At 38.1% G+C, this 25,210-nt stretch overlaps 1 protein-coding gene across 5 annotated transcripts in view; it reads right to left on the bottom strand.

Moving 5' to 3' along the window:
• Positions 1–1,326: 1,326 nt before the first annotated feature.
• The window catches only part of LOC129733951 (band 4.1-like protein 4), a 365,660-nt gene continuing 341,776 nt past the window's right edge, over positions 1,327–25,210 (bottom strand). For 4 of the 5 annotated variants that reach the window (XM_055695585.1, XM_055695588.1, XM_055695587.1 and 1 more), the window contains exons 13-14: positions 16,950–17,242; positions 1,327–2,054 (exon numbers count right to left, since the gene is read on the bottom strand). In XM_055695585.1, the coding sequence (XP_055551560.1) occupies positions 2,045–2,054; positions 16,950–17,242 (303 nt within the window). In that variant the 3' untranslated portion in view covers positions 1,327–2,044. The remainder of the gene's footprint in view (positions 2,055–16,949; positions 17,243–25,210) is intronic. The other variant, XM_055695589.1, reaches the window with a different exon arrangement.

The following is a 25,210-nucleotide window of genomic DNA, read 5'->3' as shown; positions in this document are numbered from 1 at the left end:
TTCGAAAAAATATGCCTTATCTCGCAACAAAGAGGAGTGTCTTACAGAGCGGAGGTATTCATTTCCCCAAACTTTGAGCAAAATCTGTGATGGCCGTGTCCAAGTGGCATGTACACATGGACCTGGAATCTTCCGACCATAGAAAATGGTCGATTAGATGCCCTATATTTTATACATAATTACTACTTAAAAAAAAGCAATTGTCGAAAAGTTAGGTTTGAGTCTAAATAAGTAGACAACTCCAATTTCAAATAAACGTTTAAACATCTTCGTTAATTCACGAACGTTGACAGGCAGTAATTATATCCTTAACGAAATAGCGCTCATTAAATTTGCAAAAGGTGGCCATTAAAGGCCAATTCACGGTCCATTCACACCTCCGAAAGCCAATTCCCTCATTCATCATCCGAAACTCCAATTAACAGAGACGATGTACCAATTAAAACAAAATATCATCCCTCCTGGCTGACTACCTCGAATCGGTACGCGACAACGATACTGGAGCTCCGTCTGTCCCAAGTGGGAACGCATATATGAGGGTTGTGGATGAGTTTCGGTACGAGCCGAGCTAAGCGAAAAAGGCGTGTTGTTCCGTTTTCGTAAATTTGCCAGACAAATTAGTTGCTCGTTGTGTATAAACAGAGCAGACACAGAGCCGCCATTTCATTGGCGCAGGGGGGTGTCTTACCTGTCGGTGTCCTGTGACAGTGGCATCCGAGTTGACTTCTCTGGATGAAGGAAAGGTTACACACGAATTTACACCATTTAAATTTTCCTGACCAGGCCTCACGAGAATGTCGTTTTGATTCATTTCACGAGTGCTTTTTTATTCGGCTTTCAAATGAGTAAGGGAAAATAACACAAAAACCTTCATGTGTTTCTGTATTTGCTTCATTTTTGATAAATTTCGCACTTAACCACTATATAGTGGTTAAGGAAAGTTATTAATTTTTTAAGTACAAACTTTTTGTCCTGAAAAGGACAATTTGTCAGTACTGTAATGTGGTTTGTATATTGAAGTTTCGTCATAAATAAATTAACCGTAACTGTCACTCTGTTAATTGTCATTTTACGGAACTGATTTGAGGGTTTTGTAAAAGTCTCCTCTTTTATTCAAGTTAAGATTATGTTAAGCGTTTGATTGATGTTTTGACCACGTGAAAATAGATGTCACAAGCTTTCTTTCTCTCTTTCCTATTGACGAAAAAAACCTAGTATTGACGAGAACATAAAAAGGGTAGACGATAATATAGTTGAGCAACTTGTTCCAATTATTTTCAACACTTTTGGGATTTCGGATGATCCGTCAAACAAAACCGCCGAGCGTGCGTTCGTAAATATCTGTTTATTAGTTTTTCTCTCATTTCCAGTGTTGCAGGATTTGAATAGAAATTTTTGATTATTTCGATAGTTTATTTGACATCCAATCAGGTAATCTGCCTGGTTTAGAAGTTCCATCAACACTGCACTTGAACTGATTACATCTTAAAGTCCATTAAACAAGTACATAAGTGTCCTATATATAATTATTATGATGTACGGCAGTAACGGTTTACGAGTACTACATATTTGTGTAAAACCTGATAAAATTTAGTATTTGGTACGTAATTGCAATCGAAGACAGTAGTGTGATAGACGAGACGGTGTTTGTGTGTGTTTGTTTGTTAGCAAAACAATATCGGAGTACATTTAAAAATTTCTTAAAAGATCTACAAACATCTAAAGAAGCATCCTGAAATCGGCGTTCTCACTTCAGAATCAACACCAAACATTTACGTTACGATACTTTTTACCAATAATATACACGTGTCAAAGGCTTAGAGTTTAAACACAACACTTGTTTTTTTGTTTGTTTTAATTTTAGGCTATGATGTGAGTATTATACAGTTTACATGTAGAGAGCAAATAAAAACTCCTTCGTTGGCTAGCGATCATCATTTTCTCCTTTTCAGCAGGCATGGGGTGACCTTTGAAACCACTTCTGGGACAGGGTTTTCGCTGGTAATGGGTACGATTCACAACTCGGTGCTCATTTCACCCATAATTACTGTGCCCTGCAATAAGAGGAGTGAAATATAGAGAATTATGTTACTAACAAAGCTTATTACATCGTACTAGAAAATTGTCTTTTTTTTCTAAAATTATTTTCTATCGAAAACTTATCAAAACGCAAATTAGTCAATTGTTATTGTGACAATTTCGTATACCAACTTTAAATCAAATAAATTCCGTATTGGCACACAAATCAGCTCAAAAGCGCTTCAGTGCTAGACTCGTTTCCTATCGAATTCGCATTCGGCGTTGCGTGATCAAATCAACCCCAGTTGTGCAGAATGAATTCCCTGTCATCTACCAAATATTCTTTAATGGACAGAATTTAAACAAACAACCGATTCAAATAGCAGTACAATAAATAACAGCAATTGTGTTTGACACATCCTGTACTCGGTTCCTGTTTGACACGCGCTGATCCAATACGAGCTGAGGACGTTTCAAATTAGCATCAAAAGAAGAGCAACAGAAGGATAAACAGTACCGTTTACCGCACTCGATGCCCACTGGGACCAGTTTTATTGCCACAAAGTCTGTTCTGTTGATGTAGGGATTGATGGCGGACCCCAGAAAAAATCTTATAATTACATACACTCACACACCGAAATCGTGTGCAGCGAAGCGTTCGTACATCGGGTATTTAATTTGAAACACTAATTAATTATTCAGTCGATGGTCGATCATCGTTATGTCATCATCATCATCATCAATGTTCGCTTCATGTCCCGGGGGAAAATAATCCCACCCCTTTGCCTGATGCTGTTGTTCGATTCAGTTCGTTCCGACTAACCGTTCTTTGTTGGCTTTTCCCCATCAGTCGTCCCAGCGGAAATGTTAAATACAATTTGTTTTCGGATGATGGTCACTCGGTTAATTATCAATTTGCGGTATCCAAGCGAAATATGATGGAGCGAGCGTCGATTGTTGATGGAGTTCGCAGTTCGATTCCGCACGATTTGAGACCCGAAACATAGTAATTCAGCGCAGTGGCGCAGGATTTGTGATTTACAATTTATGAAAAACCTTGGCTCGGAACAGAAACGTAAATACATTTCCAGTGAAAAACTACGGATAACGAGCGAACACACAATTCAATGATTTATCTTTGCAGCATTGGAGGATAACCTTTTCTATATTTGGGCAAATAATCAATAATTATCGGAGATGATTTGTCTCAATTCTTTTTGGAGGTGAAAGAGCGATGCATTAGAAAGATTTTACATTTATTTAATAAAATTAAGATTAAACATGATCTCGCACGTATTTACAAATAAGTATTTTTCTGTGTCGCTTTTCACCATGAAATAAAAATGAGAAATCACTTATTTTGATGCGCCTGATAAAGAGACTCCCCTGAGATAATTTGTAACCGTCCTTTAGATATATTCAAGTTTTAACAATTTGTTCACAGCTAAATAAAAGTTATGCTAATTCCAAAAAATATTTCATTTTATGAATAATCGAGACGAGTCGGATCAAGTAATAGTAAAAGTTAAGAAGAAATAAAGTAAAAGTACGATAAACCCAACATGGAAATGGAACCGAAGAATAGAAAATAACAAAAAAGAGAGAGAAAAATTATTAAAGAAAGTCAAAATAAACAGATAAAATAATTAAATAATTCAAAAACATTCGAAACATGACGATATATGGCAATAAGTATACTGAAAAAACAAACGAAAAAAAAAAAAAACAAACAGATAAACTAGACAGTAAAATTTATAAAAAAACCTTGAACAATAAGAAAAGCATAATAAACGAACTTGAAACAATAAAATAACAAACATGTTTAGCATACATGAAAAACAACGAACAATGGAAAATGCTTTAGAAAAATAAATAGAAGTAAACCAAAAAGTTACTGAAAAGGTACTAAAAATAATCGGAAAGTCCGGTCATTTTAAGTGTTGTGAAAAATCAGTAGATTGAACAAAGAGAAACGAAAAACACTTAAAAAACAAAGTAAGAGAATAACATCTGAAATAAAAAAAGAGAAGGTAAGAGAATGAGCAGATATTAAAAAAATCAAAAACACAGGTAGCATTAAGAAGGCAGTAAAAACAGAATAATATAGTAAAGGAATCAAGCACCATTATAGAACACAGAAATTAGAGGAAAATAAAGAAAGACAGAACTTAGTAAACCAAGGTATACCACGAAAAAGAGAGAAAAAAGGAACAACTAAAAACAGCAAAAACAAGAAGGCAACTTAATCTCAGATTAGGATAGAAGATCACAAAACTATAGAACTAATGAAAAAAAAAAACTATAGAACTGAAGTGAAAGTAAGGAAAATGTGAACTTAGAGTAGAAGAGAAGTAAACCAAAAACCGAAAGAGAACAAATCAGTAAAATTGAAAGACAAAATATAACAAACATACGAAATATAAAGCCATTCAAATCACAAAAAATACAGAAAAAATCGAAAAAGCAAATTTACAAAAAAGCAAGCAGACACGAAAATTATTAATCTAGAAAATAAACAGCATGAAAAACAAGTAAAAAAACAATAGAACACTTAAAACAGATAGATTTAACCAATCAATAAAAAAATACAAAAAAAGCAACGGAAATCCTGTAATTTTCAAGTAATATGAGTAATCAGTATACTGAAAAAAAAGAACATGAAAAATGAATCGAATAAGATTTTATTTTTAGGGAGGATCAAAGAAAACTGAAATAAAACGAAATGAACAAAATAATCAAGCTTAAAACAATAAAATTAGTAAAAAAAAAACAGGAAAAAAGAACTAAACGACATAAATAAAAAAAACCAAAAAAAAACAACAAAAAACATTTAAAAAAATACCAAGACATGTTTAAGGAACATAAAGAGAAGCAGAAATGAAGAGAAATTAAACAATAACAAAAGAAAAAAAAAACAAACAAACAGAGTCTTAACCATAAAATCCATACAAATAGACAAAAAAAAACTGGGATAAAACTAAAAATATATAGTAATTTAAGTATAAAAAAAGTTCAAAAATATGAAAAACTAGGGAAAACTCAAGATACAGAGAAGTATTTTAGAAAAATAAACAGAAGTAACAAAAAACACAAGAAAAATTATATATAAGAAAAGTAACGAAAAATAATCCGTGATAAAAATTGAGAAGATAAGAGAATTCAAAACACGGAATAACAGTAAAGGCAGATATTCAAAAAATCGAATAGATAGGTACAGACATAGAGGCAGGAAAAACAGAAAAATACAGTGAAAGACGCAAACACCATAGAAGAAAATAAAAACGACGAAATAAAATAACAGCTGGAAAAGTACAACACAGATATGGAAAAACATAAAAATGCAGGAGAAAAAAAATAAAACGAAGAAATCAAAAATAACCTTGATAAAAAATTGAGAAGTAAAACATTCATAGAATCGCGAAATTCTGAGAACAAAAAAATCTAAACATAAAATCTAAAAATAAACATTTAAAACCAGAACCGGAAAAACAGTAAAACAACAACTGAAAATACAGGAGTAATTCAACAAAATAAATTAACAAATAAAGAGCCAGTTGACTCGCAAGTCATGAATTTAGAAAATGAAAACATGAAAAAAAAGCGGGAAACAAAGGAAAACTAAAAAACAAACAGATAAAATAAACTAGTAAACCCAAATCTTACAAAAAAAAATCAAAAGCACCGTAAGTAATCGGAAAATCCGTTATTTCTCAAGGAACGTGAGAAAACGAATCAGGCACATTAGACAAACAAACATTCATGAATAGATAAAATCACGAAAAATAGAACTACGCGAATGAAATAAAGAAACTCAAAATAATAAAATTTATAAAAATCACTATTTAAACTCAATGTTAGTGAAAAATATAGGCGAGTTCATCCGATTTCCACGTTTAACTGATTCAATTACATATTTTTCGAAGGAATCAGGCCAAATACCTCTCATCAATAACATACTATGGCCAAAACCGGTGCTTTTACCCTACCACCCAATATGGGTGTTTCCGGAACCAGAATGACGCTCAACAGCCAAAAATATTCTTCAAGCGCTCTTCTGAAATCTTAGATGGCAACTTCCAGTTTCTGAAAAATAGCCGAAAGTACTCAAAAACTACCCAACATGGGAATTTCCGAAATCATAATGATGCACTGAAGCCACAAATCGACCTTAGACACCATTTTGAATTCTAAGATGACGACTTCCGGTATCTGGAAAACCGGAAAATGACCAAATACCATCCAATATAAATATTTCCGGAGCCATAATGACGCCCAGAGGCCAGAAACTAACTTCACATGCCCTTTTGAAGTTCAAGATGATGACTCCCGATTTCTGGGAAACAGTCTAAAGTGACCCGAAAGAATATTTCCAGAATCGAGGTGTTGTACAGAATTCAATAAAATCAGTCATTCCAAAAGCTTTGTCTGTTGACTTGATCGTATCCTATATTCGATTCGTCATGCATTTGTAGACCATGAACAAATCGCGAGAAAACAATCACCTTGGAATATTTGAAACTATTTTGGTAAGTTATATATAGTTATATATAAATAGAAATGTATAAATAAGCACAAATAAGAATCATAAAAATGGAAAACCAGGAATTACAACGAAAAAACTTAAAATACACGAGAAACACAAAAATTTATAAAGCAACAGAAAAGTATTTTAGAAAAATGAATAGAAGTAACAGAAAAAAAAAACATTTAAAACTTAATATAATCAATTTAAGAGAAAATAAACTGAAATGAAAAAGACGGAATAACAGTATAGAAGCAAGAAACACAAGTAGAGCTGATAAGGCAGAAAAAAAAACGGTGAAATACAGGTCAAGAAATGCCATAAAAGAATAGAAACACCAGAAAAGAATGGAAAAAGAAATGAACGTCGAAATAAAAAGAAGCCGAAAATAACAACATAGATATGACAAAATGCAGAATAAATAAATAAAAATAATGTCGGTGTTGTCAAGTTTAAAATTCGTGAAATCACAAAAACCAAAGGTTTGGAAAGCTAAAACTTAGAAAATCGAATAATAATTGTACGCGAACTAATAATTAGCAAAAATATCGTAACAGAATCAAACAAACCAACAAAACATCCGAAAACAGAGGGGAAAAACAGAAACAATAATAAAAAGTACAGGAAACTTGCAGTCAAAGAGAATTCGAAAACTCGAGGGCAAACTCAGAGTAAAAGTAAAGTAAAAGTGAAGTGAAAGTAAAGTTAAAGTAAAGTAAAAGTAACGTAGAAGTACGGTAAAAGTAAAGTAAAAGTAAAGTAAAAGTAAAGTAAAAGTAAAGTAAAAGTAAAGTAAAAGTAAAGTAAAAGTAAAGTAAAAGTAAAGTAAAAGTAAAGTAAAAGTAAAGTAAAACTAAAGTAAAAGTAAAGTAAAAGTAAAGTAAAAGTAAAGTAAAAGTAAAGTAAAAGTAAAGTAAAAGTAAAGTAAAAGTAAAGTAAAAGTAAAGTAAAAGTAAAGTAAAAGTAAAGTAAAAGTAAAGTAAAAGTAAAGTAAAAGTAAAGTAAAAGTAAAGTAAAAGTAAAGTAAAAGTAAAGTAAAAGTAAAGTAAAAGTAAAGTAAAAGTAAAAGTAAAGTAAAAGTAAAGTAAAAGTAAAGTAAAAGTAAAGTAAAAGTAAAGTAAAAGTAAAGTAAAAGTAAAGTAAAGTAAAGTAAAGGAATTCTCTGTGTCGGGATTCGGTCGATATTCCGACGTGATTATTTGATTTTTGATTCCTTGGTTAATAGTGCAGTGAACTAGGGGGAGAAAAAGGTTACACGGGCGTTGGTGGCCCGGATAATCGGTTGAAGTGACACCAATTCAGCGACAGTGGAAAGAGTGCCATATTTCCGCGGACGAAGGTCTTTTTACAACTGTCCCTCAGGCCTGCTCCGGGCAGAAAGTCGCAAGTGCTTTACGTTCGTTGTCCGTGGTTTTTTTTCCGGATCTCTTTTGGTGTCTTACTGGTGAAGTGATCGAAACGAAACGCGTGTCAACTTGAAGAAACAATACTCGTAAAGTGTGTGAACTCATCAGGAAGCTTAACTGATTAATTCTTGCGAGACTAGTGAAAAATTGATAGCTTTACTAACGGGACGACAGACTCCACATAGCAAAGTAGGAATCTGGTGACTACTGTGGAATTTGTGTGAGCAGTCGAGGATCTAGGTTCGTTTAAACTGGGTGAGTACTAAATTACACCCAGAACTTGATTCAAATAGATAACCCGCGGCCGACCGGCCGCAGGACAAGATTTCCACCCCAGACCCATACTTTAGTGGGAACGGACCTGGAGGGTCCACCGGGAAGATAGATGGAACAGATAGGAGGCGAACATTGCCCGAATGGCTGGATCTACACAATAAGAAAGGAGAATTGAAGATTCTCCGTATGAAAACCAAGGATGGTCAACATTTTAACAACCCTTTCGTTGTCCGCACTACAGTAGAGAAATGTGTGGGAGGAAAAATAGAAGGTGCCTTCCCCGAAATGCGAGGTCTTTATTACTCACTCAAAGTTAGGAACGACATGCAATGTGAAAAACTGTTGGCGCTCAACACATTAATTGACGGAACGTTGGTCGAAGTTACATCTCACCCGAGCTTGAATGTCACCAAATGCGTTGTGTCATGCTCAGATGTTCAACACATTCCAGAGGACCAAATTAAGGAATGGCTGAAAGATCAAAAAGTCGTAGACGTGAGGAAAATTACAAGAAAAACTAACGAAAGCAGAATAAATACGGCATCAATGATCCTGACCATAGAAGGCACGATGGTACCAGAGTTTATAGAATTCGGGTTCCTACGCGCCCGTACCCGCCCCTACTACCCGGCTCCAATGCAATGCTTCCACTGTTGGGAATTTGGACATACAAGAATGCGCTGTCAACGGGAAAAGCCAGTATGTGGAAGATGCGACACATGACATACTGGAGAACGAAAGTTGCATAAATGAAAAATTTTGTAGCAGATGCAACGTATCAAGCCACACGGTTTCAGACAAAAAGTGTCCATGCTATATCAAGGAGAACGAAATAAAGCACATTAGGGTCGATCAAGGGGTCTCCTACCCAAATGCCAAACGCATATACGAAGCCAGCCATAATCCCCGCTTCTATGCCAGCATAATGAGCACAGGGAAAGAAGAACAAGTAGATATGCTGACTAAAAGAGTAGAAGAAATAACACATAAACTGATAGAAAAGGATCAACGCACACATCAGCTAGAAGAAAAACTGTCCGTCAACAACCGATTGGAAACAGTACAAAAATACGGTACAATAGAAGACATGATCGAACGAATGAACAAAATGGAAAGATACATAAAAGCCAAAGAACAAGAGATTACTAAACTTAGATCTCTTATTCGGAAATACTACCCCTCTCCCATACAACCTCAGTCTTCCCCCTCAGCAGCCTACCATTCTATCGATAACAGCCCTCCCACTTGTCATGATGGATTCCTGCGACCCAGGAACATAAGCCCTATGGACCCGAAAACGCCAGCCAGCAACGTCCTTAACAGTTTGGAACAAGGCACCCCGAAAAGACCCATGGCAGACACAAAACCGACTAACCGCAAAAATAAAGTGAAAAAACAAAACTCCCGCGAACCAGATGACCAGCTTAGAGATACTTCGATGGACACTGACTCCATAGAAATCGAATGACAGCCTACGCAAACAACTCCATGGCCTCCAACCCTTCCCTAGTTACTTATCGCTCTAAACCTATCCCAAAATCTTACAATGTTGGACTTACAATTGGACGCTTAACCAGGACGGAAAAGAGTCGGATGGCTTATCCCCTGGAAGCAGGAAATGGAGTAGCTAGAAGTTACGGAATCGCAAATCAAACAAAGGAAACCCGCACTACCCAACACGACATGAATGCCGCAATAATAGCGGGAGAGGTCGAGGAAACCCCCACTCGGAAAACTTCATCTGTCTCTAGGTGGGCTAGTACTCCCGCACAGTCCCTGGCGGAAGAACAGCGGATCTGTATCAACAAAGAGACGACGATGGCGAACACCATAACAAATACCGCACAATCAGCGGAAGAGGTCGAGGAAACACCCTCCAGGAATCCCTGGCTTGAAACCTGGAGGGTCAGTACTCCCGCACAGTCCCTGGCGAACAGCCCGCGGATCTGTGTAGATCAGCACAGCGCCCAGCAATGTCGAAGAACTACAGTAGAAGACACTAGTCACCCACACCCCAGGAAAAACATGAACCCCTTCGCAACCGTATTCTACCCAGGGAATTCCACACGATTATCGCATCCTCAAAACCCATTCATCGTCTCACAAGCAAAACCACTCTCAAATCGGCTACCTATAGCGATTCAGTGGAACATAAACGGTTTTTTTCACAATCTGACCGACCTCGAAATGCTGGTCAGGGACAATCCAGCAACGGTTCTTGCGCTACAAGAAATTCATCGAGTCTCCCCAGGCAGCATGGACAGAACACTAGGAGGGAAGTACACCTGGATCCATAGGCAAACCAACAGCATTTATCACTCGGTTGCCCTTGGAATCCAAGTTGGAATCCCCCACACACCGATTCAACTCGACACCGAATTGCCGATCATTGCCACTAAAATCCTCGCACCGATACCTCTAACGATAGCTAGTATATACCTGCCATGCCAAAAAATCCCGGACCTTGAGAGAAAATTAAGAGAAGCATTCCAGCAAATTCCTGAACCTCGTCTTCTGCTTGGAGACTTTAACAGTCATCATCCAAAATGGGGTAGCAAGGAGGAAAATAAACATGGATCCATTGTTGCGGATGTGTTAGAGGATGCCAACCTTACCATTTTGAACGATGGCTCCCCTACTTTCTTCCGAGGAAACAAGGAATCCGCTATCGACATTTCACTAGCCAGTGAACAAATGGTATCACGACTAGAGTGGAATACATGTGAAGATCTGATGGGAAGCGACCATACACCAGTTTTCATCAATATCAACAGCGACTCCGCTAGCATCATGAAGCGACCTAGGTGGCAATTCGAGCAAGCAGACTGGACCCTATTCAACAACCACATCTTAGCAGCAATCCGTGACAATCAGCCTGGTAGCATCTCCGAACTTACCGACGCAATCATTCGAGCGGCAGAAGCTGCGATTCCGAAAACCAGCCGAAAGTCAGGAAAAAAAGCATTGCACTGGTGGTCGCAGGACGTTAGAAAGGCTGTGAAAGCACGCCGAAAGGCCCTCCGTGCCGTTAAACGGCTGGAAGCACAACCTCCCGAAAGAGAGTCAGCCATGGAGCAGTATAGAACACTGCGAAACAAATGTCGGCAAGTTGTTCGGGAAGCGAAACGTGCATCATGGGAAGGATTTTTGGACAATATTAGCGAAAAACATACCTCCACTGAGGTTTGGGGCCGGATCAACTCCATGAACGGTTAGCGGCGAACCACATGTATAACCCTCAAAATAGAGGACAGGTACACTCGAGATCCAGAAATGGTGGCTGACGCACTTGCCGACCACTTTGCAGATCTGTCAGCGATCGATAACTACTCGATCGAATTTATTCGGAAAAATGACGTTTCCGCCCAGACAGTTCGAAACACTCCTATCCCCGACACAGGCCCAAATGATGCCATTAATGCCCCATTCACCATGGCTGAACTCGATTTTGCCCTATCCAAGGTCAAAGGACAGTCAACAGGGAACGACGAGATAGGGTACCCCATGCTGAAAAATCTTCCTCTATCAGGAAAAAGTGCCTACTCGAACTCTTTAATCGCGAATGGACCTAAAGAACCTTTCCACTAAGCTGGAGGCATAGCTTGGTTGTGCCCTTCCCCAAACAAAACCATCGGAACACGGACCCTACTGGCTACAGACCGATCTCATTAACTAGCTGCATATCGAGGACAATGGAGAGATTAGTTAACAGGCGGCTAAAGCACTTCCTGGAAACTAATGGCCTTCTCGACTCTCGTCAACACGCTTTTCGATCAGGACTTGGGACGGGGAAGTATTTTGCGGCACTGGGACAAATACTCAAGCAGACCAGAAACGGGAATGAGCATGCCAACCTAGTATCTATTGATCTGGCAAGAGCATACAACCGAGCCTGGACCCCAAAAGCCATCTAGCAGTTAGCCACCTGGGGCTTGTCAGGAAACATCCTCCACTTTATAAAAAAATTTCTAATAGAATGGACATTCCAAGTAATGATTGGCGATAAGAAATCGAGAGTTCTTCAGGAGGAGACGGGGGTTCCTCAAGGGTCCGTCCTTGCGGTGACACTATTCCTCGTTATCATGAACACAGTGTTTCTTAAGCTACCAAAAAATATTCATATCCTGGCATACGCGGACGACATCCTCCTAGTCTGCACTGGAAAAAACAATGCCGGCCCTTTTTCGGAAGACACAAGCCGCGGTCAGAGCTATAGTAAAGTGGGCAGCTGCAAATGGCTTTCAACTAGCACCAGATAAAAGCGCGCTCCTGCACTGTTGCAACAGTAACCATCGCACCGAATCCCGGAAGATTATCGTAAACAGTATCCCTATAGGACACCAAGAGACAATGCGCATCCTTGGAGTGTTGCTCGACCGGAAACTCACATATAAACCGCATTTCGCCCAGGTTAAAGAACGTTGCAAAACTACTGTAAACCTCCTCAAGGCAATTTCCGGGCGCCGTACGAGTTGCAGTCGAGGAACCAGGCTCAACGTTGCCAAAGCCTTACTGGATTCCAGGCTCCTCTACGGACTGGAAATAACCTGCAGTGCATCCACAGAACTGATAGCTGTACTCGGTCCAACATACAATCAATCACGGAGAATAGTATCGAATCTGCTTCCGTCTACTCCAACGTACGCCACGCACGCGGAACTTGGTACGCTCCCGTTTGAAATGATGGTAAATCTCGCCATAACCAAAAGAGCCACAAACTATGCAGAAAAGTCAGCGTCCAACGATAGAGGGGTCCACCTACTCGCCGAGGGGTCCAGATCCCTAACCGAGACTGCTGGCCAAGAGCTCCCTCCAGTGTCGCAGGTGCATTGGACCGGAGACAGGGGCTGGTCCCTTCCCCCATTGCGTACAGATTGCAGCCTGAAACATTTACCACGAACGAGCCGAAATCCGAAATGCGCAAGAATGGCGACAGCGGAACTTTTTCTCGAAAAATATCCCCACTACACACAGAGATTCACAGACGGCTCCAAAGCTTACGAAAGGGTTGGTTTCGGTATCCACGAAAGCCTCGAAGACAAATTTTACCGACTTCCAAACATGACATCGGTCTTCACAGCGGAATCAGTTGCAATCTTCACAGCAGCTACGACTCCATCCGACAAGCCGATCGCCATCATCAGCGATTCACTCAGCGCGATCAAGGCTCTCGAGTCTCCCACAGCTCGTCACCCATGGATTCAGAAAACTCAAAAATACGCCAATCCGGACTGCGTATACATTTGGGTACCAGGGCACTGCGGAATTCCTGGAAACGAGGATGCAGACAGGCTAGCCGCACGTGGTCGAAGAGGTTCGATGTACACCGATGAAATCCCATGCGCGGATGTAAAAAAATGGCTGGATAACAAAATGCGACAAAATTGGGAGGAAAAATGGAATAGCTGCAGAAACCTGTTCCTACGTAAAGTAAAAAATACCACCATAGCTTGGAACGACCGGAAAAATTGGAAAGAGCAAAAAAATTTGTCTAGACTTCGAACGGGACACACTGGAGTCACACACAACATGAGCAATTCTGGTTCTTTTAGAAAAACGTGCCCCATATGTAATGTCACAACAACAGTGGAACACATTATTTGCGTCTGTCCAGAGTTCGAGGAACCACGGCGAACAAATCAAATTACCAGCAGCATTAGAGAAGCACTCAGCAAAGACCCAATAGCGGAGAACTCGGTCATCCAATTTTTAAAAGACTGCAGATTATTCGATTCGATATGAAAGCAAACTGTTTAACAAAATGTAAATAATTTTCTCACATGAGGTGAACCAGCCGCCGGCTGAAAGCCTCAAAAATATAGACAAAAAAAAAAAACAAACCAGGCAAATAAGACAAACAGGAATTCATAAGAGGCCATCCACATACCACGTGGACAGATTTTTAACGATATTACCGACGGTTTTCATCTGGCGTGCACACAAGCTTGCTTATAGCGACACCAGCGGCCTTCATGCCAACTAAACAAACTTTCAAAATACATTGGATTCTTTTTCTACGCGATAAATGCGTCCGTGATGTGTGTCTGTGTGTGTACGTATGTATACGTATGAGTATGTGTGTATGTGTGTGTTAGTGTGTATGCTGTTTCTGATATCACAAACCACGTGAAAAAAAAAATCGTGTAGTATAAAATCACGTTAAAACAAGTCGCGTTAAAAAAGAATCCAGTGTAATCGTTTCTCTTCTGGACGATGAAATCGTCATCAAGTGGCACGACTGTTTGTCTGTGCTCAAAGTATTATTAAAATTTATAAAAATGGAAAACCAGGACTAAAAAAAACACCACAAAAAATTTAGCATATGCGTAAAACTTTGAAAATTGAGAAGAAACAGAAAAGAATTTTAGGAAAATGAACATAAGTAACAGAAAACACAAATAAAATTAAGTAAAACGAAGTAAGAGAAACCATACTGGAATAAAGAGGAGAATTACCTTCTGAACACAAAAAATGGAATAAAAGTATAAACAAATATTGCAAAAAGCGAAGAAACATGTACAGTCTAAAAGGCAGAAAAAACGAAAAAATGCATGCAAAGAAACCTTATAAAACAATAAAAAAGAAATAAACGACGAAATGAAAAACAGCTAGAAAAAACCAGAAAAACAACAGATATGACAAAATGCAGAATAAATATGGCACGGAGACATAAAAGCAAGATTGATAATATCTAAAACGGACAAGTATTTAACTAGTATAATCATCAAATCCTAATATTTCAAGTGTTAGCTACACTAGGAAAATCGATTAAGAATAATCATACGAAATCTAACAATTAACACAAAAAAATAAAAAATAAAATAGAATCAAACATAAAAATCGAAACCAGAAAGAAAAAACGGACTCAGAAACAATAATAATCAGTACAGAAAAATAAAAATAAAAAAAAATCGAAAATTCAATCGCAAACTCAGCGGATCAGAAAACTATAGAAAATAAAGTAAAAGTAAAAAAAGCAAAAGTAAAGTAAAAGTTAGGTAAGACTAAAGTAAAAGTAGCATAAAGTATTTAAAATCAAATAAAGTAAATAAAAAGTAGATAAAAAGTAAATACAAAGTAAAGTAATAGTAAAGTAATAGTAAAGTAAAAGTAAAGTAAAAGTAAATTAAAAGTAAAGTAAAAGTAAAGTAAAAGTAAATAAAGAGTAAAGTAAAAGTATAGGTATGGTTAAAGTAGAGCCATCAAAATTTAACTTATATTGCTGGTTGATGCACTGATACAGTTTACAAACGTGCTGGAAGTCGAATTTCAGCTGACACGTAATATCGGTAGATCAACAAGGGAACTGTCTGCGAGAGCAGCGATAACAGATCTCCTTCCCGAGGTTGAATGGGTTTTATGGAAAACAGTTAGTCTAATGAGCTGTGAGTTAAATGGCGCGGTTCAATTGAAAACTGTGGAATGTTTTGGAAGCGATTATTGGGTGAAGTTTAACTTGCTCTATGTCAGCGGGAGAATGTTAATATAAAGTCTATCCTAAATTCGACTCGAGCTTTGAATGTTTTTTATCTTCCATTATTCCACTGCAGATGATTTTGCCTATAATAGGAAAAAATTGAATTGCAACCGTATCAAATCGCATAAGCTGTGATTTGTGTTGAAAATATGTATGGTAAAAAACACAGCTGCTGCCACGTTATTCTACAGAAAATTGTTATGAATAGCACCTCTCCTATAAATAGAGATTTCGATGTCGTCAATGTGAATTATACTTCCACTCTTCATCGTTATCATTGACGACAGTTGAAATCGATTGCTGCGTTGTCATCGCTTGAAACGTCTATGCCATAACGAAAGCTGAAGTATAACATTGGCTGGAATAGGTAAGAAAGTAAACGGAAACATCATCGTGAATTCGCTTTCATGCTGAAAAGTTTCAGGCTACCTATTCAAATACACGACCGTGCATATGTGAGTCAGAGAATGTTGAAAATGGCAGCAGATTTGCGGTATCATGTCGCTTTTGGGTGGTAATATTCGAAGATACGCGTACTTTAATGCCCTGTTCTGGTGTGCGTCTTAAAGTCCTCGAGGTTTACATAGAATTTGTACGCTGTAGGCTGGAATTGTTAAGTTGAGCGTTTGAAAGCACGATAGGAGAATTGAATGGATCGAAAAAGGAACGCACTGTGAGACACGACTGCTCCTAATTGTAAGAGTGAATTTAATATAATTTTGTATTATTTGATATTGAATTCAGTTTTTGAAAGAAAAATTTCAAGTTTTTTGAAATTGTATTTAAAAAATTAAGACTTTATAGCAGTTTGATGAAACCTAGAATATCAAGATTCTAGTTCCACAATTCCAGATCGTTTAGCGGCTCATAACCAATATGATTTTACGGTTTCCAAACTAAGCAAATTCCAATGATTTTGACTGCACGTACTGTGGCCAGGAATCACCGTGCAATGATGTAGTCGATAGAATCTACCCCTGCCAATGCTCATTAGATAAAATGGAGTGAATTGGAATGATAATGTGCCCAAACACAAGCAGTTGGGATCCGTCGGGATCAAAGCCTTGCCTTCGGGGCAGGCGGTTTGAATACAGCGGCATACCTAACCGCTTAGAGTCTAAAGTTTACCTTTACCTAAGAGGATTTGAAATGGAGTTGAAAATATCTACAGTAAGCTGCTCTAACTTAGTATGAGAAAGCAAAAACCGAGCAGCATCGAAAACGGTGCAAATGGCCTATGCCTACTTACCGTCTGCTCTGGATAATGGGTGTTAGTATGAGTTCTAGACTGGATGAACGCTTTCCGGTTCCAGTGGTACCGATCTTACTGTTGAGCGAGTTTTTCCTGCTGAAGTCCAAACCTATATTGGTGGGATTTGACTCGCCGATGGACGGAATCGGTGGAGTCGGTCTTCCGTTTCCGCCGGTGCTGCCGCCTCTGCCACCACCACCGTTTGTCGGGTGCTTTCCGATGTGCCGCGCTTCAGTGGTACTGCTGTCAGTGGCGGCGCTGACCGGCAATCCCTTGGTAGGTTCCTCAAACTGTTGCGCGGTAATTGGGGAAAAATGAGTTTTTGTATGCCAGGGAAAATGAAATTTTTGAGCTCTTGCTTAACTTCAGGTTGGCATCCTAGCCAAGCAAATACCGTGCAACATGCTTAACTTTTCGTTCTCGTTCAGTTTGGAATCGGAGAGCAAACGTGAGTGTAGAGGAAGTTTTTCGTGCAGGTTGAGCTGAATCGGAAATTCCGCGGATGGAAGGTATACCGTGCGAGTCCTTCTTGAGTCTCTCATGCAGTGTTATGGAAGAGAGGAACGGGGAAGCGGGGGGAGAAAGTTTCGTAATTACTAAAAGGCGAGCATTCTTTTTCAGGCACGGTCAGCTCAATTCTCACATGCAGGGTTGTGGTTTAAGGACCAGATCGAAACTAGCAGCTACGGGTCCAACAGGCAAACTCATATTCAACGTGAAATAACTCATAAAGTGAAAATTCACTACAACGAAATTCAACCCCAGAAACAGCATATAAAACTAAGTTGTGCAAGCAGGCATACTTTGCTGAACTAAATAAAAATACCTCTCAGAGTAGCTTCTTTTTGGTCTGGGGGTGGGCGATGTTCACGTTTCGGTCGGACAAAGAGCCACCCGCTTCGCGAAAAACTAACATCCAGCTTTCGAACAAATGTTTCCGCTTCATGGAGCAGATTTTGCACCGCTTGCAGTTCGAAGACCACACAGCAGCCGCACCAGGCGAAGGCTAGATGATTCGGCACCCAAAAAGTCTCCGGGGTTTAGCGAAAAATGTGTAAACTGTGTGGAAACAATTCCTCTTACTGCACGGTCGGGGTTTTCACTTATATACGGTATATCTATTAGAAATATTGTTTGAATTATTTTGGGTGCTTTTTGCTCGACAAAAATTATTGGTTTGCACCTAAAACCTTCAACTTCCTTCGAAACGTTCCGGACCTTATTCTCGTTTTTTTCTTCACTCGATAGGCACTTCTTTGCACCTTGCCAACCGGTCGGAAGTGGGAACGTGTGTGCATTATTTTCAAGAATGGCGGAAAGCTTTTTGTTCTTTTTTTGTGAAACAGCAGCAGCAGCAGCGTAGAGACTAGCCCTGTCATGTAGTTTTTCCTGTAGAAGCTATTCGTTTTTCCACGTAAAACTTGATCATTGTTAGCAAGTCTAAGTCGAAAGACGCATAGTTTCCGACTATAACAGTAACTTTCTTTGTGCTGTTTGTGGTTTACACTCGAGCACGGTGAACGACGTCCGGAAGGTTCACCTCTGAACGGAATAGAGTAGGACGGGGCAAAAAATCACATTCTAGTCCTAATTCTGGGGATTACAATGAACGAATCTTGGAGCGAAAGTCTGAAGTTTCTGAAGTTTTTGTAACTGAAAGATTTTTTTATTCTTTTAGTTTAGATCTGGTTCAGGAGTTCAAAAAAATCGAATAGACATAAACCTTTGCCCCGCACAACTCTAATCGGCCCGGCAGCCGGAAACTGTGACAGCAAATCGGGCGAACTTTTTCACCTAGGTTTTTTGTTTGCGCTTTCTTCTTGTCGTATTTGTTTGCGGCTGCCGGGTGGCTGCCCTGACGAATGGCTGTCAAGGTGGCGCGGTATGCATTTTAATTTTCCTCCCGAACAAAAGCCTCTCAATCTACGCTTCATCTCGGGAACGGCGGAAATTGGGTCAACGTGACGGCAGCAAGAGGCGTCCGTGGGGTTGATTCTTTGAAGCTATGTTTGATTTGAAAGAATTGCAATCTGCAGACACATGCAGATTTATGATCTGATTGCGGGTTGCCATTTTTGCGCCCCGTGTCGAAGTGTGATTAAGGAAAACGTTCAAAAGTGTGTGATGAAAAATGAATTTTGAGCTTCTGATCTACGTTGCTAGGTTTATAGTCGCCTGATTTTTTGTTCTGTTTTTTTTTTTTAAATTCAAATTCACTGATTTTCTTGAAAAACATCAAGGAGGAATTGCTTTTCCGTCCTCATTCCCACAGTGCAAACGTTTCGAAAGTTAGGTGTAATTCACTGAGCGTATTCATTGTCATGTACCAGCTTTTTTCGATGTATAGTACACCTGATTAATGTCAACAAACCAAACTCTTTTTAATAGTTTTTTGTTGTGTGATTGCGCTTACCGCAGTGCAAATTGCCGCCAACATGAGAAGAAAATAATAGCTTCCAAACGATCTCACTAATAATAAGCTTTGGCCACTGATTAGATAGTTCCACATGATAATTTTCTTCATTTTCAGTGTCTAGTTGAAGTGACAAGTTGAAAGGAAACTCCGAATTCAAAAGTTCGCTAGCAGAGTTGTTAGTAAAATAATTAGTGTTTTTGAAAATCTACAATCATTAACGGTTTCAATCTTCTAGTTTTTTTTAATTGTGACGAAAGACAAAATGAAATCTACGATAATGTAACAAATAGGTATTAAGTTTACAGTCTGCCGATTTGCATTAGTTGATTATAGACTGTTCCGAAAATTATAAATACATCTTCTTTCTTAAATAAAACAAAAAATACAGGATTTTTCGGGTCATTTTATTCTGAAATATAGATAATAAGTGTTTTTCTTTCCAGTTTCAATTCAAGTTGGGATTATTTTTCGTTGGATACGCGAGTTCTCTAACTTTTCTCTTAACACTACTCATAAGCTTTTGCACAGTGTGTTCTCCGACCTTTTTTACCACTTTAAGCCAATCTTTTTTAAATTTTTCAACTTCGTCCGCTGGTTTGACATATTTTCTTAGCTTTGCCTTAGTCAAAGCCCAAAAAGCTTCAATAGGGTGAATTTAAGTGCAGTTTGGAGGATTCATCTCCTTTGGGACACATGTGACATTATTTGTTTTATACCACCCTAGTGCATCCTCAGAGTAATGGCGGGAAGCACGATCGGGCCAAAAGATTGGAGGATTGTTATGCTGCTTAACCATGGGTAACAACCTTTTCTGCAAACACTCTTTCGCGTAAATTTTACCATTCATTGTTCATTACGAATGAATGCACGAGATATTTTCCCACATTCACAAATGGCCTGCCAAACCACTACCTTCTTGCCGAATTTTTCGGTGTAAATGGCTTTCACTGGTCCAGGGACATCCTTTCCCTTCGGTGATGTATAAAATTGCGGTCCTGGCAGAGTCTTATAATCCAGTTTTATGCAGGTTTCGTCATCCATGATAACACACCCCATTTTTTTGGTCAGAAGTTTGTCATAAAGCTTCCGAGCTCTCGGTTTCACAGATTCAGCTTGTTTTGGATTTCGTTTTGGCTGCTTCTGCTTCCGACTGGTTTGCAGACCCATTCCTTCGTTGGCACGCATAACGTTACTCGCCGAGGTTCCAAGTTTTCTCGCCATATCTCGTACTGATACTGAAGGATGCCGCTTGTAGTATTCCTCAACCTTTTTGTCCATTGTGGGATCAACAGGCCCGGGTTTTCTACCACGTCTTGGGGCATCAGTAAATGTGCACTCTTCACAATACTTCCGCAATGCGGTTTAAACTGCTCCGACACTAATTTTCTTCTCTGACTAATTTTCTTATAGAAAGACCACTCACGGTGCCCCATTTGTGCACAATTCGCTTTCTTTGCTCGGGAGAAAGGCCACGCATTTTCAAAATTTCGCACTAAATGTTAGAAAAAATGACAGCATCTGTTTCTTTTGGATGTAAACAACAGGACGCAGCCAACGTTTGGTTGAATACTGCACGTTATTTGAAATGACGGTTGATCGTAAGTGTATTTATAATTATCGGAACGGTCTATAATCTTGCATTTGCAACTCTGGTAATGGTCGCCATGCAGCATGTTTTATTGAATACCATTCTGGATATACACACTCAAAACTAAATCTCGAGTTGGGCTGAAAAAAAATCCGAGTTCACTCGGCAACTTGGGATTCGACCGATATTTCAGCAAAAGAAAGCCGGTCAACGAAAGTCGTCAGACTTCGCCCAAAAAAAACTAAGCTTGCCGAATCTCGTCTAAATTTTTGCCTAGTTTATTGTTAAACACTGTTGATACCGAAGTCAGCAAAAACATTACTGAGTTCTGCTCGTTGCCGAGTTTCGGCAACACAGCTGTCATTCTTAAGCCCGAGTTGGCCGCTATTTTTCTTTGTACAAATTAGTGCAATTGTGTTACGTACGAGCACACAGGAAGCAGATAATAGTTTTGCTAAAATTTGCGCAAACTATGAATGTTCACAAGCTATAGATATTCACAAACTGGAAGTCTAAAAAAGTGTAGCACAGTTTCGTGCGAACTGACAGTAGTGTAGTTGTAAAAGTCGTGCAACACCTCAGGTGCAAACGAGTACCAAGCGGAAAAAAGCACCTCAAAATATAATGGACGTGGTTCGACAGAAACTGCGAGAGGAGAAGGTGAATATTCTGTAAACATTAAACCCCTTAAAATGAAACCAATTTTTGTTTACTTAATGAAACTCATTTTATAATTTTTCTTGTGAAAGAAAACTACTGAATTCTCTCGAAATTATTCTCTGCGATTGAATTCCGCTGAAAAATTGCCTCTATACTGTACCGAAATATTCAGCTTATATAACAGAAAGGTCGTTAGACTAATTTGCCGTCTCTCGGTTAGATTTGCCGAGAGCGCAGTCAAAAGCGTACCGAGATTCTCGGCATAAAATTAAATCTATCGTTTCTCGAAATCCCCAGCAAAATAGATCCAGAAAAATAATTATTCAAAGCGGCAATGTTTCCAGATATGTTTTTTTTTGCATTTGAAAAATTAAATTGCATTTCTCGGTATCAACACATATTGAACTCAAATTTGGTTTCATAATCGTGTTCCCGAGAGAATTTTACATAAAACACATCTATCACTCAGAGGTATTATAAGCAGAACTCGAGTTACAGAATTTCAAAGAAATAAAGTCAAGTTTTCTTTGGTTTTAAGCAATCTACATTTTTCAGGTTTTTTTTTGTACATTCCTGAAGTTGCATTTTGAAGAATAATTATTGAGGAATCCAAAAATATATACAATAACAGTGTTTCCAGATATGATATTTTTCATCTACAAAGATTAAAATGCGTTTTTCGGCAAACGAGGGGAGCTGGTAGCCGCAAACTTTTTTTTTGTAAGATTTGGACCACTGCGACCATTGTATTGATCTTTTGTGGTATAGCCGCAAACTTACAGAGTCCGCTTTGATAAGCAGACGGTCGTGAGTTCGAATCTTGTTAGAAACAGGCCATTTTTGATTATCAAAGAATTCTCAGGCTCTTTCTCATAGCCACCACCACAACGATCTCTCGGTTTTCGTAATAAAATAACTTGCGTGGACATTTGGGTAGAGATGGACGCGTGGTCATTTGGGTAGAGATGGACGTTCCTGCAAACGATAGAATAGAATTGCGATATGATCGCAACACTTACCGAGGTGAATATCCTGATCCAACGTTTACCCCTCCCTACTAACAAAAAACCTCCTTTCTGTGATCTTTGTGGAAATGCAGTGATATACACGGTCTCCAAACAGCAAAGATCATGCTAACATAACCCTGTCCTCTTCCCACCTGATTGCAAGGACGTGGCCGTCGCCGTTATTGATTATTAAAAAGTATTGAGTCATTAAAACTTGTACAATGAGAGTGGTCGGTCACTTCCAGCCCCATTCAGTTGAATTACTGTGCATTTCTACTGATTTGGATCAATCACGGAGTAGAGCAACCATTCATATGTCCAATCAGGCAAGTTAAGCAAATGAATATACTTTTAAATCAAATTTAACAATTTTATCGTGTTTCTGAGAAAATTTTACAACAAGCACTTATCGCAAAATGGATATAATTTTTATTCTTATTTTATCTTTGTTTTAATTTTTGACAATCTGGATGATGCAATGTAATTTCTTCAAATTAGCCAAGAAATTCAGAGAGTGTCATAAATTTTGGCCGGAAGTTTTGGCAGTTGCTTGCGATATTCAAAAAAAGTTTTTTGAGCTTGGTTTTGGAAAAAATGTGTTTTTCTAGATTTTAAACATTGCTAAAAAAGGTTTTTCTTATGGATGAAATTTGCTCTAGGAATAGATTCTTAAACCTCAAAGATAGTATTTTCCCAATGTAGGCACTCACCTCTTAGTTGTTCTTACACCAAATACACACTTTCACGGTTTAAGCTCAATTTACTCAGAATTCAGTCAAAAATAAACGAATATCAACCATTCATGGTTCTTTGTAATCGGGATTATGCCCAGAGACCGAAAATCAAGTCTAGACGCCATATTGAAATTTAAGATAGTGACTTCCGGTTTCCGGAAAACAGCCAAAATTTACCAAATATTATCTCATCCGAGTACTTTCAGAATAGGGTGATGTTCAGAAACCTGCAGCTCGAAGCCATTTTGGATCCATAGATATAACTTGAGTTTTGCTTGTATCTGGTTGATAAGTGTTTTTCTGGTCAAATTTTCACAGTACCACGTGAATTCGTCAAACTTGGAATCATAATATACGCAGTTCTTCAATTTTCTTCAAAAACAATATATCAATTTTTTTCTAGATAATAAGAAGTTGTGGCCATGACTAAAAAAAATGCGTTTTTAATGAAAAAAGAGAAAGGTTCCTACGGAGCAGTGGTCCCATCGGCACTAAAATTAGGATTTTTGCATAATGAGCCTACTAAGAAGGTCGTTGAGATGAGATGTGCACACTTGAGATAAAATGACCAACATGATGAGGCGCTCATTTTCATCTTCGAAATTTAGGGCGACCAACATTTTCGTTGAAATCAGAAATGTAACTCATCTTTGTAAACAGAGGCAAAGGTTGAAATTTTGTTTATTTTCAGCAGCTTTGAACAAAAAACGATTTAGAGTGAAAAAACACCGTTTTGCTATGATTATTTTGGTTCAAATTTCACATGAAAAAGATGAATTTATATAGCCTTCCGAGAAAAATATTTGGAACTACTGAAAAACACTCATTTTTGATTAGTTGGATTTTATTGTTAGAAAGAGAAATAATTACCTTAAATTTGACTGGTTCGAAAGTTATGAATATTTGAAAATAAAGTATATCGAATAAAGCCGCCTTTTCAGGCCACCCTATTTCGCAACAGCTCACCCTAAAATAACCAAACAAAATTATCGATGAAAATCAATTACTGCAGTTTTGAGACCGTTTGAAGCACTTTGAGTGACAGGTTCCGAAATAGCGTGATCATAAAAAACAGTTATTCGATAGATTTTATTTTAAAAAGTTTACAACTTTTAAACCAGTTGATCGATTTTCGATATTTTTGAACCACCTTAAAGGAAACTATTTCTAGTTTTCGGATATAATACCAAGGAATCAAATATGTGTACTTTTAAATGACAAAAAAATTATTATAGTTCTCTATAGTATTCATTAATATTGATATTCATTTATAGTTGTATTCAGATTGAATTTACTCAAATGTGAAAAAGACGTGTTTTTAAAATATTCTTTATACGTAGAGTCAAATTAGTCTAAATTAGTCCAAGAAATGTTTTCAAGTTTGTCAAAAAAAAAAGATAAACAAATGAAAAGGGTGTATATCTTGACCTAAAACATCAATAACTTTAAATAGGATTGAAATATTCATAATTTCAACATTGAAAAATGTTTGTCTTGAAAAGCTATGCAGTTTTAAGACAGCTTTGATGTGTAAATTAAAATAGAAGTGAATAAAGATGTTTTGTCTGTCTTCTAGAAAGGTATAGCAATCACTGGCCAAACCTAAAGTTTCAAAGGGATCCAACAGGCCGAATGTCTTACACCACTCGACTCAGTTCGACGTACTGAGCATGTTTTGTATGTGTGTTTGTCAGTGTATGTACCACTTTCCAATTTCACCCACTTTTGAAATGAAAGGTCTAGTTGCCCCATTTGTTCCTTTTGTATTTCATTGTACTCGGACCGTAACTTTTTCCGTTAGGTTCTAAAATGTGAAAATTTAATATCTCAGAGACTAGGCAATCGATTTGAAT

Source organism: Wyeomyia smithii, chromosome 1 (genome assembly GCF_029784165.1).
Source record: "Wyeomyia smithii strain HCP4-BCI-WySm-NY-G18 chromosome 1, ASM2978416v1, whole genome shotgun sequence".
Lineage (NCBI taxonomy): Eukaryota > Metazoa > Arthropoda > Insecta > Diptera > Culicidae > Wyeomyia > Wyeomyia smithii.
The sequence above is the reverse complement of the archived record's forward strand: the minus strand, read 5'-3'. Positions and strand labels throughout refer to the sequence as shown.